At 42.8% G+C, this 20,870-nt stretch overlaps 1 protein-coding gene across 5 annotated transcripts in view; it reads left to right on the top strand.

The window, feature by feature from the left end:
* Positions 1-20,870, top strand: part of TTC8 (tetratricopeptide repeat domain 8) — a 61,182-nt gene that overhangs the window by 6,117 nt on the left and 34,195 nt on the right. For 3 of the 5 annotated variants that reach the window (XM_055435978.2, XM_088839391.1, XM_055435976.2), the window contains exons 2-6: positions 13,822-13,942; positions 15,490-15,553; positions 15,672-15,831; positions 16,050-16,139; positions 18,609-18,653. In XM_055435978.2, the coding sequence (XP_055291953.2) occupies positions 13,822-13,942; positions 15,490-15,553; positions 15,672-15,831; positions 16,050-16,139; positions 18,609-18,653 (480 nt within the window). Of the gene's footprint in view, positions 1-4,975; positions 5,054-12,997; positions 13,093-13,821; positions 13,943-15,489; positions 15,554-15,671; positions 15,832-16,049; positions 16,140-18,608; positions 18,654-20,870 lie in introns of those variants that run through there. The other 2 variants (XM_088839392.1, XM_055435977.2) reach the window with 2 other exon arrangements.

Below are 20,870 nucleotides of genomic sequence, written 5' to 3'. Positions count from 1 at the left end.
ATCCATCAGAGCTTTCCCATTTGACAAAAGACAGTAAGAACAATCAGTTCATAGAGAAGTGTTGTCTTTTTTCAGAGCTTATTCTAAATCGGAACTGGGAAAGTGGTTAAAAGTTGTAAGATATACAAAAGAGAAATGCAAACGGCCTTCCACGCAGCAATATGACCTAGAGGGAATGCTTGCTTTTACAGCTCATGTTGGTCATCCTGATTAGTTGCTTAATCTGATTACTGTTCTTTGTGTTCCATATGTCGAATTCATGGCTTTAAAAAAAAGCAGCCCTGATTTTAGCTCCAGTATAGTTCAGTTCATGAAACATACAGGTTTTTCAGGTAGTTTTTTTTTTTTTTTTTAAGATAATATACTTTTCTTAATGGGGTAGATTTCCAATCAATTTTTGAAGTATTAGAATCAGTGATTCTGGGAGTGGGAGGGTGAGCTGTGTACCAGAATGGGGGTAATTCACGTTTTCCTTCCCCACCACCAATCTCTGCTTGTAACAAGAGATGTTGCAGCGGAGAGTTATGACTGTAAATGGTCTGAATGTGGAGAAAAGGCCGAAAGCCGCTGGCTTAGATGAACGGTAGGGAAGCAGGGGTCCCCAGTGAGATGTATGTTAGTAGTTGGTTGAGACAAGGATCTAGTGCTTCAAGCCAAATAAACATCTTTCTGTGTGATTACCTAATTTATTTCCTCACTGGGGCCATGGAGACTTACAGCCAGACAATCTTTTGATTCTCAACACTGCAGAGCAGTTCACTTGGCTGAATTTTCCAGATTACATTCCCACTTGGCTCCCTGGTCACTAAATCTCGCTAAACCTTCTGAAATCTGTTCGTTTCTCTCTTACACTCTCTGCCTTCCTGTTATTGCCAAATTCTGAATGAGGACCCTGCAGTTCATGGGCAGAGCTGGTTAGAGTCATTAGCCAGAGTAAGTATTGATGGCAATTAGGAAGTCACATTCAGAATTAGCTGGAGATTTTAATTCCCTAAAGTAATAGGAACAGCGTGGGGAGAGCTGTTTCCTCGGGAGGAAGGAAGCCTGCTGCTGTGAACTGAGGTCTGTGCTCGTGAGTTTGCGCTGGTTCCAGGCAGCGCCCCTCTATTCTCTGTCTTCTTACTCACTTCAAAGGAGGTTCAAAGGGAAGTTTTAATTTGATGCACCATAAATTGGGAGGCAGTTCTGAGTTCTGAAGAAGGAAGTTATAGAGAGCTGGGTGCTTTCCTGCTCACTGGATACATTTTTTTATAAGGAAATTCTGTGTGGTTGGTACCTATAAAGAGGGCGCTGGGGCTCTAGAGCTGAGAGGGGGACGGGGTCGTGGAGGTTGCCTGGCCTGCTCAGGGTCATGCAGCTGCGTGGCTGCCTGGGGGTCAGGCCCGGGTCTTCTTACGCTGGTGCTGCTCCTCTCCACTCATCTGTGCTGGCTGGCGCCCCTGGAAGTAATCCGCGACACCCAACTTGTGGTTCCTTATGCGAGTGGGTTAATTTAAATCATAAAGCTGTAATTGACAGAGACCCAAAGATCAAGGTCTCAGTGATTTAGAAAAGAGTTTTGCCCTATCTCTAAAATATCCTGACTCTTTTCCTGCATTGTCCTGCCATTCCTTACGGATCTCCAGACCAGCCTTGGTCTTCCACACCCTACGGTAGTCTGCTTTCCAGCCTTGCTATGATCTCAATACAAAGCTAAGTGCATGCTCTTGACTGAGAGTGTCTAGGCTCAAACATTCCCTGTACACTTTGACCTCTGAGTTTTCTCATCCATCAAATGGCCATGTTAATATGCCTGTCTCAAAGGACTGTTCGTTGGCTAAGTTCATCAACACGTGTAAGTGAGCTCTTATTGTCTCTATATAGCTAGAGCTAGGGAGACGGAAATGGCAACCCACTCCAGTATTCTTGCCTAGAGACTTCCGTGGACAGAGGAGCCCGGTGGGCTGCTGTCCATGGGGTCGCACAGAGTCGGATGCAGCTGAAGCGACTTAGCATGCTTGCATGCATGCATTGGAGAAGGAAATGGCAACCCACTCCAGTGTTCTTGCCTGGAGAATCCCAGGGACGGGGGAGCCTGGTGGGCTTCCGTCTATGGGGTCACACAGAGTCGGACACAACTGAAGTGACTTAGCAGCAGCAGCAAGCTTCCAGAATCATCTCTCTCGCCTCTGACCTCCTGGTCTCTCCTGTTGTCTGCTTTTCTCTCATGCCTCTAAGTAATCGATAATTGGTTCAGGCTTGAGCATAGCATTTGCCACATGGTACTGTAATCTATTTAATTATTGCCTTCCCCCATAAAAATTATTCCCCCATAGAAGAAATTATTCCCCCATAGAAGAATTATTGCCTTCCCCCATAGAAAGTTTTCAGTGCCTGTCCAGGGAAGCCAGGAGAATATGGTGGAAGTAACGTTTTCTCGGCCTCCCTTCTGGTTCAGCCTCGCCTCCATCTTGAGCTGCATCACCTGGACCAGCTCTGCGCCTTTCCAGCCTCTAGGCCTCTGATTTTCTTCTCCTTCCGCGTCATTTCCCTAATGTCCTTTACTCGCATCGGAAATCGTCCTTGTGATCCCCAGAGACAGAGAGACCGTGGAAGTCTTCATCAGTGAGCAGGGCACTCAGGCTGGGCTGCTGGCGTCAGTTTGGGCCGCTGGAGGAATCTTCGTGCCCTTGGCCGAGTGGCAGGCACCCCGCATTTCCTTCCTCTCCGTGGCACTTTTTCCCTTAACTTTTCTTTTCCTCGTCAGACATTGTGTGCAGTCACCTCCAGTGAACACTTTTACCCCTTTCTGTGCGGAACTTATCTTGTTCCTCTCCCTCACTTTACCTTTCAATCCTGCCTTGTCATATCCAGCTCATTTTCTGTCTCCAAGGTGGACTGGCAAGAATGAGCTCTGGCTTCTTTGTGAGACCTTGTGCAAATTACATGATGTCTCTGAATTTGTTTCCTTATCTGTAAAATGGATAATAACACTTAGCCGCCTCCCTGAGATGGTTGTTGTGGGACTCAAATGAGATAATGGGCCATTTAGACATGTACACCAATAAATAAAAGGAAGAATAGAGGGGTTATTTCTTCTGTCGTCTCATTGTCTATATTGGTATCTTTCTCTGCTTATGGACTGTGAGATCTAGGAAATCTGTTCTTTTCCCAGCTCTTTCTTATGCACGCTGGCATGCAGTTCAGTCACTCAGTCGTGTCCGACTCTTTTGCGAACCCATGAACTGCAGCACGCCAGGCTTCCCTGTCCTTCACTGTTTGCCGGTGTCTGCTCAAACTCACGTCCATCGAGTCGGTGATGCCATCCAACCATCTCACCCTCTGTCGTCCCCTTCTCCTCCTGCCTTCAGTCTTCCCCAGCATCAGGGTCTTTTCCAGTGAGTCAGTTCTTCACATCAGGTGGCCAAAGTGTTGGGAGTATGAAGCAATGTGAAAGGCCCTGGCACTGAAAAACTGCAGTTGCTGTGTCTTACACGTTGCTGTTTTGGGTTTGGTTCAGCTAATTGCCAGTGTTAGTTGCTCAGTCGTGCCTGACTCTGCCACCCCGTGGACTGCAGCCCGCCAGGCTGCTCTGTCCATGGGATTCTCCAGGCAAGAATACTGGAGTGGGTTGTCATCTCCTTCTCAGGGGATCTTCCCAACCCTAGGATTGCACCGCGGTCTCCTGCGCTGCAGGTGGATTCTTTGCCGTCTGAGCCCCCAGGGCCTCACTGGACTCCCCCTTTCCGGCCTAGTTGAGCCTTTCCCTCTCACGCTGCTGTGGCGTGTGATGCTAAAGAAACTGCTTATCCTTGCCTGGTGACCAGATGGCTTACACACTGCTTCCACACGTATCCTTAAACAAATATTTTAGGGTATTCTTTTTGGATTTTAGAACTCTAGAAAGCAAGGATCTTTTTTTCCCCTTTCTTTCCTTTTTCTGTTTCTTATTAACTTTCCTAGTAAAACATGCTGCAGATTGAGTGTTCAGAGGTTGCTGACTATAAATATGTGAGTGTTCAGTTCAGTTCAATCGCTCAGTCGTGTCCGACTCTTTGCGACCCCATGAATCACAGCATGCCAGGCCTCCCTGTCCATCACCAACTCCCGGAGTTCACTCAAACTCATGTCCATCGAGTCGGTGATGCCATCCAGTCATCTCATTCTCTGTCGTCCCCTTCTCCTCCCACCCCCAATCCCTCCTAGCATCAGAGTCTTTTCCAGTGAGTCAACTCGTCGCATGAGGTGGCCAAAGTATTGGAGTTTCAGCTTTAGCATCAGTCCTTCCAATGAACACCCAGGATTGATCTCCTCTAGAATGGACTGGTTGGATCTCCTTGCAGTCCAAGGGACTCTCAAGAGTCTTCTCCAGCACCACAGTTCAAAAGCATCAATTCTTCGGGGATCAGCTTTCTTCAATCTTTTATAAATAAATTTGTTATGAATATGTTTTTTTTTTTAAACCAGTGGACTTCTTTTTAATTTGAGATAGAAAAAAACCCGAGTTTATCAGTACCTGGCACCAATATATATTGCATAGTCTATTTACAAAAATTTCTCAGAGGACATTACAGTCAGAATTAATTTCTTAGCTTTAGCCACTAATCCCATTATGTTTATGCAGAGCAGAAGGGTTTATAGGATGTGGATTTTCCTCCTCCCCAAATGATTAAAGTCTGAATGTTTAACCACCATGAAGTTCAAAATAAGTATTTTTGAATATAAAAAAAAATTTCCTTGGTATAGTTGTAAAATTATTTTTAATTCCTGAGATACTGTGACTTCATTAAATACATAGATACCTTCTCTGTGCTCTGAGTGAGGTTGGAATAATTAGAATTTTCTGATCATAGGAAATTTAGCACTCTTCCCTGGATATTAGTTTTACAGAACTCTTGAGTGCACTTTTGGGGAAAGATTAATGTTTGGGTTTTTATTGAATGATTTTTAGTCTACCTACAAGTATTCGGTTAATCATTAAGACTTTTTATTTTAGAAACTGTATTATCCTAAAGATGTTTACTACCTTCTTAATGCTTTCCAGGAACCAGATCCTGCATTGCCAGTGTCTCAGGTAAAGGTTTAGCTGCAATCTTTAGTTTAGAGAATAGTTTAATTCCTATTACTTAGTTGTTGCTATAGATTAGTAAATTCATTGCCTATCTACTGTGCTGTTATAAAATTAGCTAAATCTATCAGGCATTCTGTACCTTTGTACATAAATATAAACTATTATATTTCCAATACTTTTGTGTCTGTAGGTTTGAAAGTAGGGCACTCTACTCGTGAAGACTTGGAGCTTAAATAGAAATGACCAATACTGACCCAGAGGATGAGATGCAGCAGAGGAGGCAAGGGGAGCCAGGGGCTTAGAAAGGGAGCCAGAACATCCACAGAGCCAGGAGCGGCCGGAAAGCCTGTGATGGATGGGAGTGTCGGTCCCGAGTAAGAAGGAGGCTGACTCTGCTTGGAAAGGCCTTGTCTTTAGAGAGAGGTGCCTGCCACCATGAGGAGGAAAGGGAGACTTGGCCAGACAGCCACGTCTCCCGAATCGGCTTTGTTAGAAACGGAGAGGCAGCCGGAGAGAGCTGCCAACTGGGTGAGTCGGAAGGGAGCCCAGGAAGAGGAGGTCTGGGTCGGGAGGCTCCTGGCCAGTGACGTTTTTAGCCCAAGAGGGTTTCTAGTAAGTCTGGGAATAAGGAGAGGGGATGAGAGAGCTGTAGATCAGAGAACTTAAATATTGCCAGGTGTTTGCCCTGCCAAGCGAGAGAAAACTCTTTTAGGTAAATAAACAGTTTGAATCTCATGGGGTTCAAATGTGTAGTCATCAGAACTTTTTAGAAGAAAATGGTACACAAAATACTCTGCAGGAGGCCTGTGTGGTGTCAAACAAACATGGTAGATAGGTTAAAGTGTAGTACTCTTCTTTAAAAGGATGACATTTGTCATTAGAATATTCATTATAGTTTCTGTATGGATGGGCAGAACTATTTTTTTGCATAATATGTGTACAAGTCATAAGAAGGACCTAAAGTATAATAAGCAGAGTAAGTAATGTGCCTTTTGTTTTCAGTAATTTTGCAAGATTTTGATTAAAATTAAGTTTAAAACATCAACCACTTGCATTGTTGGTCTGGTTCTAAAACTTTACAGGGGATTTGAAAGTTTCAAAACCAGCACATGGACTTCATGAAGGACCTGCGTTTGGTATGTCCTGTCCTGTCCTGTTCCTGTTGACTTAATTGGACCGTGATCTAAAAAAATCAGAAGGGAGCAGGGCTGACTGGATTCTTTTGAGCTCACTATTCACACTTTGCACACTCAGGTTTTAACCACTTCAAAGTAAATGACTTCCCTGGTGGCTCAGACGGTAAAGCGTCTGACTGCAACGCGGGAGACCCGGGTTTGATCCCTAGGTTGGGAAAATCTCCTGGAGAAGGAAATGGCAACCCACTCCAGTACTCTTGCCTGGAAAATCCCATGGACGGAGGAGCCTGGTAGGCTGCAGTCCATGGGGTCACTACGAATTGGACACGACTGAGCCACTTCACTTCACTTCACTTCAAAGTAAATGCCACTTTATAATAACAGCATTTTGTGCCTGAGTTTTCATTCTCATAGAGTAGGCAGAGTGTCAGTTGTTACTGATTCTAAGTAAGGTTAGAAGGTTACTGATTCTAAATGTCCATTGTTACTGATGTCTCACTGAGGTTAGACAGACCATTCTTTTGGTGGCTTTATTCTAAGAATAACTTAGGAGAATTATTTGTTACCAGCCTTAGGCCTTCCATGGCTTTGCGTTCTGTATGAAGAGGAACAGAACAATTTAAACATGTTTTACTCAGTCAGTAGAGTTTTAACCTTTTTGTCTATTTTTATCACTAAAATTGGGTTAACCTCCCAGAAGGTAGTACAAGTAAGTCAATATTTTCCTGATGTTAGCAGGCAGATATTTGCCTCTGGAGTAGTGTCCTGTAGACTAACTCAGTAGGTGAATGAGTTGGGATTATGTTTCACAGATAAAAAAGGAAATAATTGATGTGATAATTACTCATTTATCAAGGAGAATCTCTGTTTTTCCATGAAAAAACTCCTAAGCATCTATTTTTTTTTTTTTTATCAATTTCACAGTACTTCCAATTTATCATCGGTATTAAAATTTATTTGCATAAACCACATGACCCTGTCATTTATTAACAAGTTAAGTGTATCTGATAAAAAGTTTGCAATTTTATTTAGATTCTAGTCGCAGTGTAAGATTACCAGTTTGCTTTGTTATGCATTTTATTTCACCAATTAAGTTCTGAACTTAAAAATTTAAACAGCCAGAGGAATTTAGGGTTGTAAAACCTACGTGGCATTCCTCCAAATAAGATGTTTTCATTAAAATTCCAAGAATTGTTCCTGTTGCCCAGAGCAACAATGTTTAATCAAGCAATGATATACATGATTTTCAAGGGCATTTTTGTCAGGATAGAAATAAAGTTAGGAATATTAATATTTTCAAATACTGATAAAACTTAAAATTAAATAATTGTGAAGATTTTATTGCAGATATTTAAATATCAAGAATTCACATGATTATCTCTACTTCTTAAGAGTGAGATTTTAGAAATTGAAACAAATATATCTATTTACTTTTTTGAAAAAATGAATTCTTATGGAATAAAATTTAAAAAATAAATCTTCCTGTTTGGCTTCTAAGGCATGTATTCATTTGGTGAGGGGGGAATAGTGGATTTACTTTCCTATCCTGACATAAAAAAAGCTGCCCTTCCTTACTATTTGAGAGTTTAGTAGGAGGACGGAAGTCAAGAAGCCTGATGGATTGGACTCTGAGGTGACAGTATGTGTATGAAAATGGTTTTACAAGGAGAAAAGGAAAGATAAAGCATCTGAATGCAGAGTTCCAAAGAATGGCAAGGAGAGATAAGAAAGCCTTCCTCAGTGATCAATGCAAAGAAATAGAGGAAAACAACAGAATAGGAAAAACAAGAGATCTCTTCAAGAAAATTGGAGATACCAAGGGAACATTTCATGCAAAGATGGGCTTGAAAAAGGACAGAAATGGTATGGACCTAACAGAAGCAGAACATATTAAGAAGAGGTGGCAAGAATACATAGAAGAACTGTACAAAAAAAATCTTCACAACCAAGATAATCACGATGGTGTGATCACTGACCTAGAGCCAGACATCTTGGAATGTGAAGTCAAGTGGGCCTTAGAAAGCATCACTATGAACAAAGCTAGTGGAGGTGATGGAATTCCAGTTGAGATATTTCAAATCCTGAAAGATGATGCTGTGAAAGTGCTGCACTCAATATGCCAGCAAATTTGGAAAACTCAGCAGTGGTCACAGGACTGGAAAAGGTCAGTCTTCATTCCAATCCCAAAGAAAGGCAATGCTAAAGAATGTTCAAACTACCGCACAATTGCACTCATGTCACACGCTAGTAAAGTCATGCTCAAAATTCTCCAAGCCAGGCTTCAGCAATATGTGAACCGTGAACTTCCAGATGTTCAAGCAGGTTTTAGAAAAGGCAGAGGCACCAGAGATCAGATTGCCAACATCCGCTGGATCATGGAGAAATCAAGAGAGTTCCAGAAAAACATCTGCTTCATTGACTATGCCAAAGCCTTTGACTGTGTGGATCACAATAAACTGTGGAACATTCTGAAAGAGATGGGAATCCCAGACCACCTGACCTGCCTCTTGAGAAACCTGTATGCAGGTCAGGAAGCAACAGTTAGAGCTGGACATGGAACAACAGACTGGTTCCAAATAGGAAAAGGAGTACGTCAAGGCTGTATATTGTCACCCTGCTTATTTAACTTATGTGCAGAGTACATCATAAGGAACGCTGGGCTGGAAGAAGCCCAAGCTGGAATCAAGATTGCTGGGAGAAATATCAATAATCTCAGATATGCACCCTTATGGCAGAAAGTGAAGAGGAACTAAAAAGCCTCTTGATGAAAGGGAAAGAGGAGAGTGAAAAGGTTGGCTTGAAGCTCAACATTCAGAAAACAAAGATCATGGCATCTGGTCCCATCACTTCATGGGAAATAGATGGGGAAACAGTGGAAACAGTGTCAGACTTTATTTTTTTGGGCTGCAAAATCACTGCAGATGGTGATTGCAGCCATGAAATTAAAAGACGCTTGCTCCTTGGAAGGAAAGTTATGACCAAACTAGATAGTATATTAAAAAGCAGTGATATTACTTTGCCAACAAAGGTCCGTCTAGTCAAGGCTATGGTTTTTCCCGTGGTCATGTATGGATGTGAGAGTTGGACTGTGAAGAAAGCTGATCGCCGAAGAATTGATGCTTTTGAACTGTGGTGCTGGAGAAGACTCTTGAGAGTCCCTTGAACTGCAAGGAGATCCAACCAGTCCATTCTAAAGGAGATCAATCCTGGGTGTTCATTGGAAGGACTTATGCTGAAGCTGAAACTGCAGTACTTTGGCCACCTCATGCGACGAGTTGACTAACTGGAAAAGACTGTGATGCTGGGAAAGGTTGGGGGCGGGAGGAGAAGGGGACGACGGAGAATGAGAATGCTGGATGGCATCACCGACTCGATGGACATGAGTTTGAGTGAACTCCGGGAGTTGGTGATGGACAGGAAGGCCTGGCGTGCTGTGATTCATGGGGTCGCGGAGAGTCGGACACGACTGAACTGAACTGAACTGTGCATTTATAATTAATAGCCAACTGTCTAAATGATAGTATACGAATAAAAACTTGATTTTTAGAAAGTTAATTTTACTAGGGTTCCAAATCATATGTAAGTCCCCTACACACGAGCCTTCGGGTTGTGAACCTGCAGAGAGGCCATTGGGCGCGTGCGTGTTCGGTTGTGTCAGCGTGAGGGACGCTGCGTCGGCGTGAGTGGCGTCAGCGTGAGGGACGCTGCGTCGGCGTGAGTGGCGTCGGCGTGAGGGACGCTGCGCCGCCGCGGCTCCCGCCCTGACGGGCCTTCAGCTCCGCTGTCTCACACCTCGTCTGCCTCCGGGCGGTAACTCTGCTTGCCTGTCCACTCAATGGAGGCCCCTGAGTGCCGGCTGCTGTACTACCATCCTTTTCAAGGTCCTGTAAGTAAGATTAAAGCTGTTTTGGTTTTTTTGGTGTGTGTTATTTGTGTGAAAAGCATCATAAACCTGCATTACAGCACGGTACTCTGTAGCCGCTTGTGTTCACTGGGTACCTAGGCTAGCTTTGCTGGACGTGGGAACAAACTGGACCTCTGTGCTCTTGCGACTAAACTCGTTCGTATGTAGGGGACTGTCTGTCCTCCGGAAGCTTTACTAGCTCCTTCTTCTCAGAGGGGAAGTCCACACCCCTCTCCAGGGCAGACAGGGTCCCGCGTTTGTCCCTGACTCTCCCTCAAGCTTCTTCCCAAGCATCTGCTCCTCAGCCGAGCCCCACCCTTTAGTTTCTCCAGATCAGCTCCTAAGTGGGGCTTTCTCCTCCTCCTCAAGTCACCTGGCACTCGCTCTCCTGTCTTGACCGGGGTCCGAACCCTTCTCCTTTCCCTCCACCCCAAGGCATCCAGTCCCATCACTTCATGGCGAATAGATGGGGAAACAGTGGAAACTGTGGCAGACTTTATTTTTTGGGCTCCAAAATTGCTGCAGATGGTGAATGCAGCCATGACATTAGAAGACGCTTGCTCCTTGGAAGAAAAGTTATGACCAACCTAGATAGCATATTAAAAAACAGAGACATTACTTTGCCTACAAAGGTCCATCTAGTCAATGCTATGGTTTTTCCATTGGTAATGTATGGATGTGAGAGTTGGACTCTAAAGAAAGCTGATCGCCGAAGAATTGATGCTTTTGAACTGTGGTGTTGGAGGAGACTCTTGAGAGTCCCTTGGATTGCAAGGCTATCCAGCCAGTCCATCCTAAAGGAGATCAGTCCTGGGTGTTCATTGGAAAGACTGATGCTGAAGCTGAAACTCTGATACTTTGGCCACCTAATGTGAAGAGCTGACTCATTTGAAAAGACCCTGATGCTGGGAGAGATTGAAGGCAGGAGGAGAAGGTGACGACAGAGGATGAGATGGTTAGATGGCATCACCGACTCAGTGCACATGAATTTGAGTAAACTCCGGGAGTTGGTGATGAACAGGGAGGCCTGGCGTGCTGCAGTCCATGGGGTCGCAAAGAGTCGGACACGATTGAGTGACTGAACTGAACTGACAAGGCATTTGGGTGCCTTTCTCTGCCATGTTCCAGATTTTTGTTTTTACACCCTCCCTGTAACACTGAAATTCTTACGAGCTAGAACCTGGGCCAGAGAAGGCAATGGCAAGCCACTCCAGTACTCCAGAAAATCCCATGGATGGAGGAGCCTGGTGGGCTGCAGTCCGTGGGGTCGCTAAGGGTTGGACACGACTGAGCGACTTCACTTTCACTTTTCGCTTTCACGCATTGGAGAAGGAAATGGCAACCCACTCCAGTGTTCTTGCCTGGAGAATCCCAGGGACGGGGGGGAGCCTGGTGGGCTTCCGTCTATGGGGTCACACAGAGTCGGACACGACTGAAGTGACTTAGCAGCAGCAGCAGAACCTGGGCAGTGGCTTATGCAGCTCTGTTCTCAGGACCTGGGGTGCAGGGTGTGCCCCCTGGGAATGTGAGAAGGAACCAGTGAGGCCCGTGTCTTGCTTTCCTGTGTGAACAGAAAGTGCAGTAGTCCTTCCCGTCCTCCAGAAGGTGCTGAGCAAAGAATACCCTTTTGAAAAAAGCCTTCCGATACTTGCAGGGCAGCATAAACTGTGAGGACTTAAAGATAAATCAGGATTACTTACTTTCATCCTCAAAGTTAAACGATAAGTCCAAGCCATTGACAGCTTCCATGACCCCTGCGGACAGCTGTATAGATTTGCAACTTTCCTCATCTTTTTTGTGAGTGAAAATCTCAGGTTTCTACACTTCGGTGGCTCTCACAGTTAGATGCAGTTCCAACTGAAACTGACTTTTTTTAACAAACAAATCAGTTCTTTGGACCCATGTTCTGCACGTTCAATTGTGCTGAATTTACACATAACATTTGAAATATTTTATTCTAAGTTATCTGATAAGAATGCAGTAAACCTCAGCCAGAAAAGTACAAGCCCCAAATCCAACAATCTAGTCACATGTAATTTCACTTGAGGAGCCTAAATATGTTGTGAAGTCAGCCTTCTTTGTTCCCATTAAAACGAAAGCATGAGGACTTTCTTTTATTCTTTTCTTTAAAACATTTTAAAAATAGACATTCCAGTTACTTCAGCCCAGAGGAGGAACTCTGCTTTCTAATTCTTGTAAAACTGTTTTCCACGTCGCACATTTGTCACGTGTCCTGCGCCCCTTGGCCCTGTCGTTTAATCTAGTAGGTGACACGTTCAGGGAAATTCGGATCCATGTTTTAATGTGCTGTTTCCTTCTCAGAACCTATAGCGCAACGCCATGTAATGCGGTGCTCCGTCAGTACACGCTGATGACTGAGGACGTCTCGAGATCTGATAAGGTCCCTTTGGACATCTTACTGCCTCCGTCTGTTCCTCTCTCTGTCCGTTTGTCCACCTGCAGCATGTTTCACAGCCTGGTTCCTAGGGCGATGAAGACTGATCCTTCTCCTTGCTGCTACCTCCTCTCCACTTTAGAGTCGGTCCTGTACTGCTGCTTCAAGGGTGCCCTTCTCCCCACAGCTTCCACAGGGCACCAAGCTTTAATGGTCTCTGCTTCTATTGAGGCAGAAAGGCAAACTTTTCTGTTGAAGCAGTTTTAAATGTTTAATAAACGTTTGGGCTTCCCTGGGGGCTCAGATGGTAAAGAATCTGCTCTCAGTGCAGGAGACCCGGGTTCAGTCCCTGGGTCAGGAAGATCCTGTGGAGGAGGGCATGGCAACCCACTCCAGTATTCTTGCCTGGAAAATCCCATGGACAGAGGAGCCTGGTGAGCTACAGTCCATGGGGCTCCCAGAGTCAGACATGACTGAGCGACTTTCACTTTCAGTTTTCTGTTGAGGCAGAAAGGTAAACTTCTCTGTTCAAGCAGTTTTGAATGTTTAATAAGATATTCAGTTGTGCACAACTTGGCATCTAATTTCTCAAGATCAAGCAAAACTGGTAAGATATTTTCTAGACTCCTTAATTATCTTTTCCATTTTTTTTTCTTCCACTCTCTAGCAGGGTTTCTACTGACTAAATCACAAAGCAACTGAGATTGTGTTGATTAGTTACTAAAAACTGGCAAACTGATCTTAAGTTCAAGTCAGCAGTTTTGAAATACCTATTGTGTACAAAAACCGTAGGTGTTGTGGAAAAATCAAAGTGAACAAGGTGAAAAAAAGCATGTGTTCTGGGGGAAGGGAGGGCAAGCGGATGCCCAGGAAATCACAGTATTTGTCAGATATGGTATGAGCATAATAATACGAGTGTAAGGAGACTGCTTGAGGAGAAAGATGAGAGGGAAGTAGTTTAGAGTTCAACCGTCAGGAAAGTTCTCATGAAGGACTTGGCTCTGAAGGAGGGAGACAACACTGTGGTGTTAGCTTTATTCATGTGTTTTCAAGTTATTCTAGTAAAAGTTTCTGTAAAGATCTTCTTTCACTTATAAAAGGCAGCAGCAGCAGAAGATTGCTAGGTAATTACCATAGTGTTGTTCACTAGGTAGTTGATACATATAGGTTGTTTCTTGGGTAACAATGACTCTGTCTTCTCGTATTAGTTTCTAGACATAGCCCTTTAAATCAGTATTATGCGTTGTGTGGTAAACATGCTTGGTAAAAATTAGATGATAATAAAGGATGGTTAGCTTCGAGTTAAGATCTGCTTCATCTTGTCCGTGCTTATTAGGCAGCCTGGATTTTGAAAGCACGAGCGCTGACTGAAATGGTGTACGTAGATGAGATTGACGTAGATCAGGAAGGAATCGCAGAAGTGACACTGGATGAGAACGCTATTGCTCAAGTTCCCCGTAAGTACTGGGTTTCCGTTCAGTAAATGAGACGCCCTTAGGATAATAAAACTAAGACATTGTATACATGAAACGTGTATATGTGAAAAAAATATTGCCTCAAGTAAATGGCCTCTATTCTGCCTAAATAGTACAAAAGCACAATTCAGTTATATTATCTCAAAGTATGAGATTGATGTATAACTGGTTTTAAGTAGAAATTATATGTTTTAAAATGTTTTATAAAAATGAATTCCGTCTGATCAAACATAATGAAAGATTGTTTATCCAAGAGCTTGTAAACACAGGAAAGCATCTAAACAACAGAAGTGTTCTAAAAGGATTTTTAAAAATTTGACCATTTGAAAGCATCACCTCCTTGCAGTAACTGAAGATGCTTTGCTGTGATGCATGATGTGAGGTGGTGGAGTGATTGATTGGCTTGGCAGAGAATGCCCATCACGACTGTCACGGTGGCCTACTCCCAGCGTGCAGGTGTGCTGCTCTGAATGGCACTGGGTGATTACCATGACATACAGTGGTTTTGCTGGTAATTTCTTAGTTGTGACAGTGATAATTCATTTATACATGTTTGGAAGGTATAGCTGGAGAACGCAATGGCAACCCACTCCAGTACTCTTGCCTGGAAAATCCCATGGATGGAAGAGCCTGGTAGGCCGCAGTCCATGGAGTCGCTAAGAGTCGGGTATGACTGAGCGACTTCACTTTCACTTTTCACTTTCATGCACTGGAGAAGGAAATGACAACCCACTCCAGTACTCTTGCCTGGAAAATCCCAGGGACAGAGGAGCCTACTGGGCTGCCGTCTATGGGGTCGCACAGAGTTGGACACGATTGAAGCAACTTAGCAGCAGCAGCAGCTGTTTTAAAGTGTCTCTTTTCCCTATCATTTGGTCTTTTGGAGTTAAAATATCTAAATTCTAGATATTGAGGGTAAATGATCTTTTCCTGGGAGAAGAAGTTTGTATGAAAAATAAGCTATGAGTATGCTGCTGCTAAGTTGCTTCAGTCGTGTCCGGCTCCGTGCGACCCCATAGACGGCAGCCCAGTAGGCTCCTCTGTCCCTGGGATTTTCCAGGCAAGAATACTGGAGTGGGTTGCTATTTCCTTCTCCAGGGGATCTTCCCAACCCAGGGATCAAAGCTGGGTCTCTTATGTCTTACCTTCTTTGGCAGGCGGGATCTTTACCATGAATGCCACTTGGGAGAATAGAACTCTAATTTTGATGCGTCAGAGCTTTGGAGCCTGTCTTGTCTTGAGTGTGAATGCTGGCTCTGCTAACAGGTTGACCTGTTAAGGCTTAAGTCTCTAAGCCTTTGCTAAATGGGTTAGTACTATCTACCGTACAGAATTAGTGTGAAGATTAAATGTGATAACAAAAGTAACATAGGTACTCAATGAATATTAATCAAACACATTTTACTAGGTTCAGTTTGTTATTAAGGTCTTTTTCGTCAGGCCAGTGCACTTGTGAAAATTGTGTTAGCAGACAGTTTTTACAGATTAATAAATAATATATGAATTGAACGTGCCATCTGATCTCCTAGGCCCTGGAACGTCTCTGAAACTCCCTGGAACTAATCAGACGGGAGGGCCTAGTCCCGCTGTCAGGTATGTTAGTACACTCCTGTTTCATTCCCCCCCACCCTGCCGCCCATACCTACCAGACTGTATGAGAGCCTTCCTTTCTTGATCTTCGTCAGACACTAATGATTTCCAATCTTCGCAGGCCGGTCACTCAAGGTGGAAGACCCATTACAGGTTTCCTGAGGCCCAGCACGCAAAGCGGAAGGCCAGGCACTATGGAGCAGGCCATCAGAACGCCGAGGACCGCCTACACCGCCCGCCCCGTCACCAGCTCCTCCGGGAGGTTTGTCAGGCTGGGAACGGTAAGTTCTGGCAGCTGCACCGTAGCCTTGGATGACCAAAGTAATTTATGTAATGTTACATCATTTTCCACTCTTTTTATAGTAGGGATTTATATGGAAGATTTTTGAAGGTGATTCTTTTTTACCTGTGTTGGCTTTATAATTTTATGCACGTTAAATTCAGTTTTTGTTTCAAGAGAAAGTTTCAGTTTTTTTTGTTCTGTCATTTCTCCCCATAGGCTTCCATGCTTACAAGTCCTGATGGACCGTTTATAAATTTATCGAGACTGAATTTAACAAAATATGCCCAGAAACCTAAATTGGCAAAGGTATGTATTTTATGTTATGAAGTAATGTTCAAAGTAAAAGTGAAAATCGCTTCACTCAGTCATGTCCGACTCTTTGCACCCCCATGGACTGTATAGTCCATGGAGTTCTCCAGGTCAGAATATTGGAATGGGTAGCCTTTCCCTTCTCCAGGGGATCTTCCCAACCCAGAGATCGAACCCATGTCTCCCACATTGCAGGTGGATTCTTTACCAGCTGAGCCACCCGGGAAGCCCAAGAATACTGGGGTGGGTAGCCTATCCCTCCTCCAGCAGATCTTCCTGACCCAGGGATCGAACCGTGGACTCCCGCGTTGCAGGCGGATTCTTTACCTACTGAGCTATGAGGGACTTATCATAATAGCATTGCAGGAAATGGATAAAAATTTGTGAAGAGTGAAGACCTTGTCTTGATTGATACGGAAATGTTTAATTACTCTAATATCAAAACTTTCTCTTAGTATTAAGAAAAGTCAATCAGAAATAAAGCATATATACTATGGTAATAGGAAGTTCATTTTCTCCTCATAAAGAATAGCAGTTCATAACAAAGAAAGCAGAGACACAGCACCATCTTTGGGTAATGACGTTTAGGGTGTCATCTGTATGTGTGTGTATTTTTCTTTTTTAGCTTGGACTGTTCTCAGAAAAATAATTTTGTGTCCTCATAGGATTTTAGAACTGTCAAAAAGAAGATAGAAAAATGTTCTTTCTAATTAGTAATTAATCTGGCATCTCAGTAAAGATTACTTAAGCCAGACAATGGCAAGCCAACTACATTAGTAATTCTAAGTATTAAATTCTGTTCTGAATTAAAGAAAAAGTGGGAGTGAGAGAAAGAGTGATACAAAGAGAGAGAGAAGGGAGAGGGGAGGAATAGAAAGGATGTTGGTGACCTCTCCAGTAGGAAAGAGTCTGAAGGGGGCATGGAATAATTCAGAGCCAGGAGCGGTTAGCTTCCAGAAACTGGTATAAGCCTAGCTCAGGTTTTTAGCTGTAGTCTCTGAATTCTGTGCGTGAGTGCTGAGCTCATTCCTATTATCAGTTCTACTGGCGTTTAACATATTTACTAAATGTTAAACATTCTAGGGACTTTGCTTGTGGCTCAGCTGGTAGAGAATCTGCCTGCAAAGCGGGAGACCTGGGTTCGATCCCTGGGTTGGGAAGATCCCCTGGCGAAGGGAAAGGCTACCCACTCTGACCTGAAGAATTCCATGGACTGTATAGTCCTTGGGGTCGCAAAGAGTTGGATACGACTGAGTGACTTTCACACACAAACATTCTAGGGAAGTTGAAAAAGAACTCTAGCCATACAGACTTGAAACTAAAGTCAGAAAAAGGAATGCTAGCTGGTAAATAGGAAATCAGACGGTCACAATGCCAATGATATTTTTCTTCATTCCTTATTTGATAGTGGTCTAGTCAACTTGATTTAGCAGAGTCATCAAGTTTTACTTCTTTCTTTTACCTTTATGAGGAATATCTGGTTGCTTGTCTTTTCAGGCCATTTATTAGAGGTGGCTCATTGACTACTTGATACCATTGCTGTTTTCTAACCAGGGATTGTAAATGGAGGCATTTCCCTCAATTATGATGCTTCCAGGACAGACCTGGTTTATGTTATGAAATTCAAACTAAAGTAGATTTTGCACTTATTTAAAGTATGTGGAAATAATGCCAAGTTTCTCTGTCTTTGGTGTTCACCTTGCCTTAACTTATCAGGACACGATCTGTACTCACAACTTTTTAAAAAATAACTTAACAAATGGAGAGTTAGGAATAGATTTTTTAAAGAGGGCTTTATCTTGATTTATTCTATTTTTGGTTGCTTCCAAGTGATCTCTGTTAATAACCTTGATATCTTCCAGGGGTAGAAGTGTACACTTTGCAAGAGTAAAATAATGGCATTTATGGATAAGTATAGTAACACCAAGAGGTAGTCCGGTAGATGCTTATTTATCCAGATGAGTTGGGGGCAGTATTGGAGTAATGGTCCTCAGCTTTGCTGCACGTAGAGACCTCTGCATATTATCATACTTGGAAGTTAAACTTGTTTCAGAAAGAGCTTCCAGATTTTCCCACGTCTAAGGTGTCATTATTAATATCATAATAACTGTATAATACATACAGTTTTATAACAGTCCTAAGGTTGGTCTTTTCATTTGTCTCTTTCTGATAAAATAACATGTATAATATGAAAAAAAACTGTTGAGCTTTCCAGTTCATGTTCTTGAACTTTCCAGTTCATATTTTTAAAAACAGGCATCAGTTACAAGCAGCCTTGTTTTAAAATGAGTGATTGTACCAAATGTATGGGTATGCCTTTTACTCATAAATTCCAGGCTCTTTAGAGGACTTTGTTATTTCGGTTCAATCCAGCTGCTGTCAAAATCGCCTTTGGGTTTTGCTGTAACAATAAAGCACCTTCATTACAATAAAATGTAATATATTTTTTGTATTTTTTCTTCACAGGCTCTGTTTGAATATATCTTTCATCATGAAAATGATGTTAAGACTGTAAGTTTTGAATTCGCACTATTTTTTTAATGTAATTTTTCTGATTTGGGGGATTTAGATTTGTAAATGTCCTATCTATTGCCTTATAAACAGCTGGAATTATTAAAGATTGGAGAATTACTCATACTTTCAAATCCACTGTTCATTTCAGTCGGAAAGTTTGTGTAACTATAGAAGTAGTAAGACTTGTGCCTGATCCATGGAGTAATAGATCTCCATTAAAGGGCAAGGTGTGGGTAATTGAGGATGCTGCATTAATATGTTTTCGTTAAAGTTTATTTTTTATACTAATAGCATGGTGGATCCATTTTCTTCTTTGGTTTGTACAGTGATTATAGGTTTACTGACACCTGTATTGGACTTCCCTGGTGGCGTAGTGGTAAAGAATCTGCCTATTAATGCTGTATTTCTGGCTTTTTGTGGTAATGTTCCTATCTCTCCCCTTCAACATTTTATGATAGAAAATTTCAGACATGTGCAGGTAGAATGTATAATGAGAGCATAATGAACCTGCATCAGTCATCACCGAAATTCAGCAAAAATCAGAAATCAGTTATCTTGGTAGCCTTTTAACAAGAGAATTTTAAGGTTCTATGCATATGACTTCTCCACTTGTGGTAATTTTCACATGCTCACTCATATGCAGACGAGCAGTACCTTCACAGTTTTTGTCAGATCAAATGTAGTTAATTCTACAGTGTCTAATGATAATATTTTCTGTCATTCTTTTATTCACGGAAAAAGCTTTGTGCCTGTGTATTAAGTGTGCAGGGAGACAAAAGCATTTTCCTCAGTGTGTTTTCTATGTGTCAACCATTACGCTATATAAAAATGCATTTTTTCCTGCCTTTATGAGCCATGTAATCTAGCTGAGGAAATAAAACTGACATAATGAAACAGTTAGAAAGGTAATTGCCAGGTGGTGATATTATTACCAGATATCAAGGGGGAAAATCAGGGGATGATATTAGTAAAAATCCAGTAAGATTTTTTTGGAAAGGGAGGGAGAAAATGTAAAAGAAGGGTAAAAACGTGAAGAAGGTATGGGATGAGAAGTAAATAAGCCATATCCTAAGTAGTGGGGGCATTCTGAGGCGTTGTCAGAAAGAAGTGACAGAATGTGATGCTGGATTTGTGTGGCCGACAAAGGAGAGAGCCAGGGCAGACCTGCCTCCTGAAGGTGCTGTGAGGGCGGCTGTTTTACTAACAGACGTGGGATTGTTAGGGAAGGAGGTTAGATTGTAAAGAAGCTGAATAACTCACTGGAAGGCATTTTCAGTTTGAAATTGTGAAAGCTGATCCAAGTGGAGAGGCCACTGCGTGTATCATGAGCTGTGCCCCTAAAATGTAGGTGAGAGCCCGGGCCAGATACACTGAGTATGGTGTATCTGTAAGGAAGTGATGGTGGATGTGGGCATATAGAGAAAAGAGAAACTAAGGCTGGACTCACTGAGAAACCGGGCACGTTGCTGTAAATAAAAGTAAATACAGTACATGCCGTTTTCACTTAATATAAAGCTGGTCAGAGCATTATAGGGTGACATATGAAATCATATATTGTCATTAAAAAGAAACATTCAAATACCATCCCCTTTTATAAATGAGTAAATGTTTGTAATTACAAGATCATGAATTTCTTAACTTGTTGAAGATTGATTCATTTATTGCAGAGATGTTCATTCTTTTTTTGTTTGTTCTTTTTTTCCTACACATTCTGAGCCACCACAGTGTACCAGGCCCTGTTCCAGGCCCTGAGACTACAGAGTGAAGTGAACAGACAAAATCTCTGCTCTTTTAGAGATTATGTTCTGTTTGGGCAAGGAATGGAGACAGTTAGCAAATTTAAAAAGTATATAAAATGTCATGGGATAAGTAATATAAAAATAAAGCAGGGAAACCAGGGAAGGGAATAGTTAATGACATGGAGGATGATATTATTTTAGATGAGGTAGAAGGCGGTTGCTTCCCTGGTGGCTCAGATGGTAAAGCGTCTGCCTGCAATACGGGAGACCTGGGTTTGATCCCTGGGTTGGGAAGACCCCTTGGAGAAGGAAATGGCAACCCACTCCAGTATTATTGCCTGGAAAATCCCATGGACGGAGGAGCCTGGTGGGCTACAGTCCATGGGGTTGCAAAGAGTCAGACACAACTGAGCAACTTCACTTTGACTTAGAAGGCGGTTGATAAAGTTCACTTTGAAAAGACATTTAAACCGAG

The sequence above is a fragment of the Moschus berezovskii genome, chromosome 9, assembly GCF_049115385.1.
Source record: "Moschus berezovskii isolate FMDL1 chromosome 9, NW_MosBer_1.0, whole genome shotgun sequence".
Lineage (NCBI taxonomy): Eukaryota > Metazoa > Chordata > Mammalia > Artiodactyla > Moschidae > Moschus > Moschus berezovskii.
This window is presented reverse-complemented; position numbering and strand designations above follow the sequence as displayed.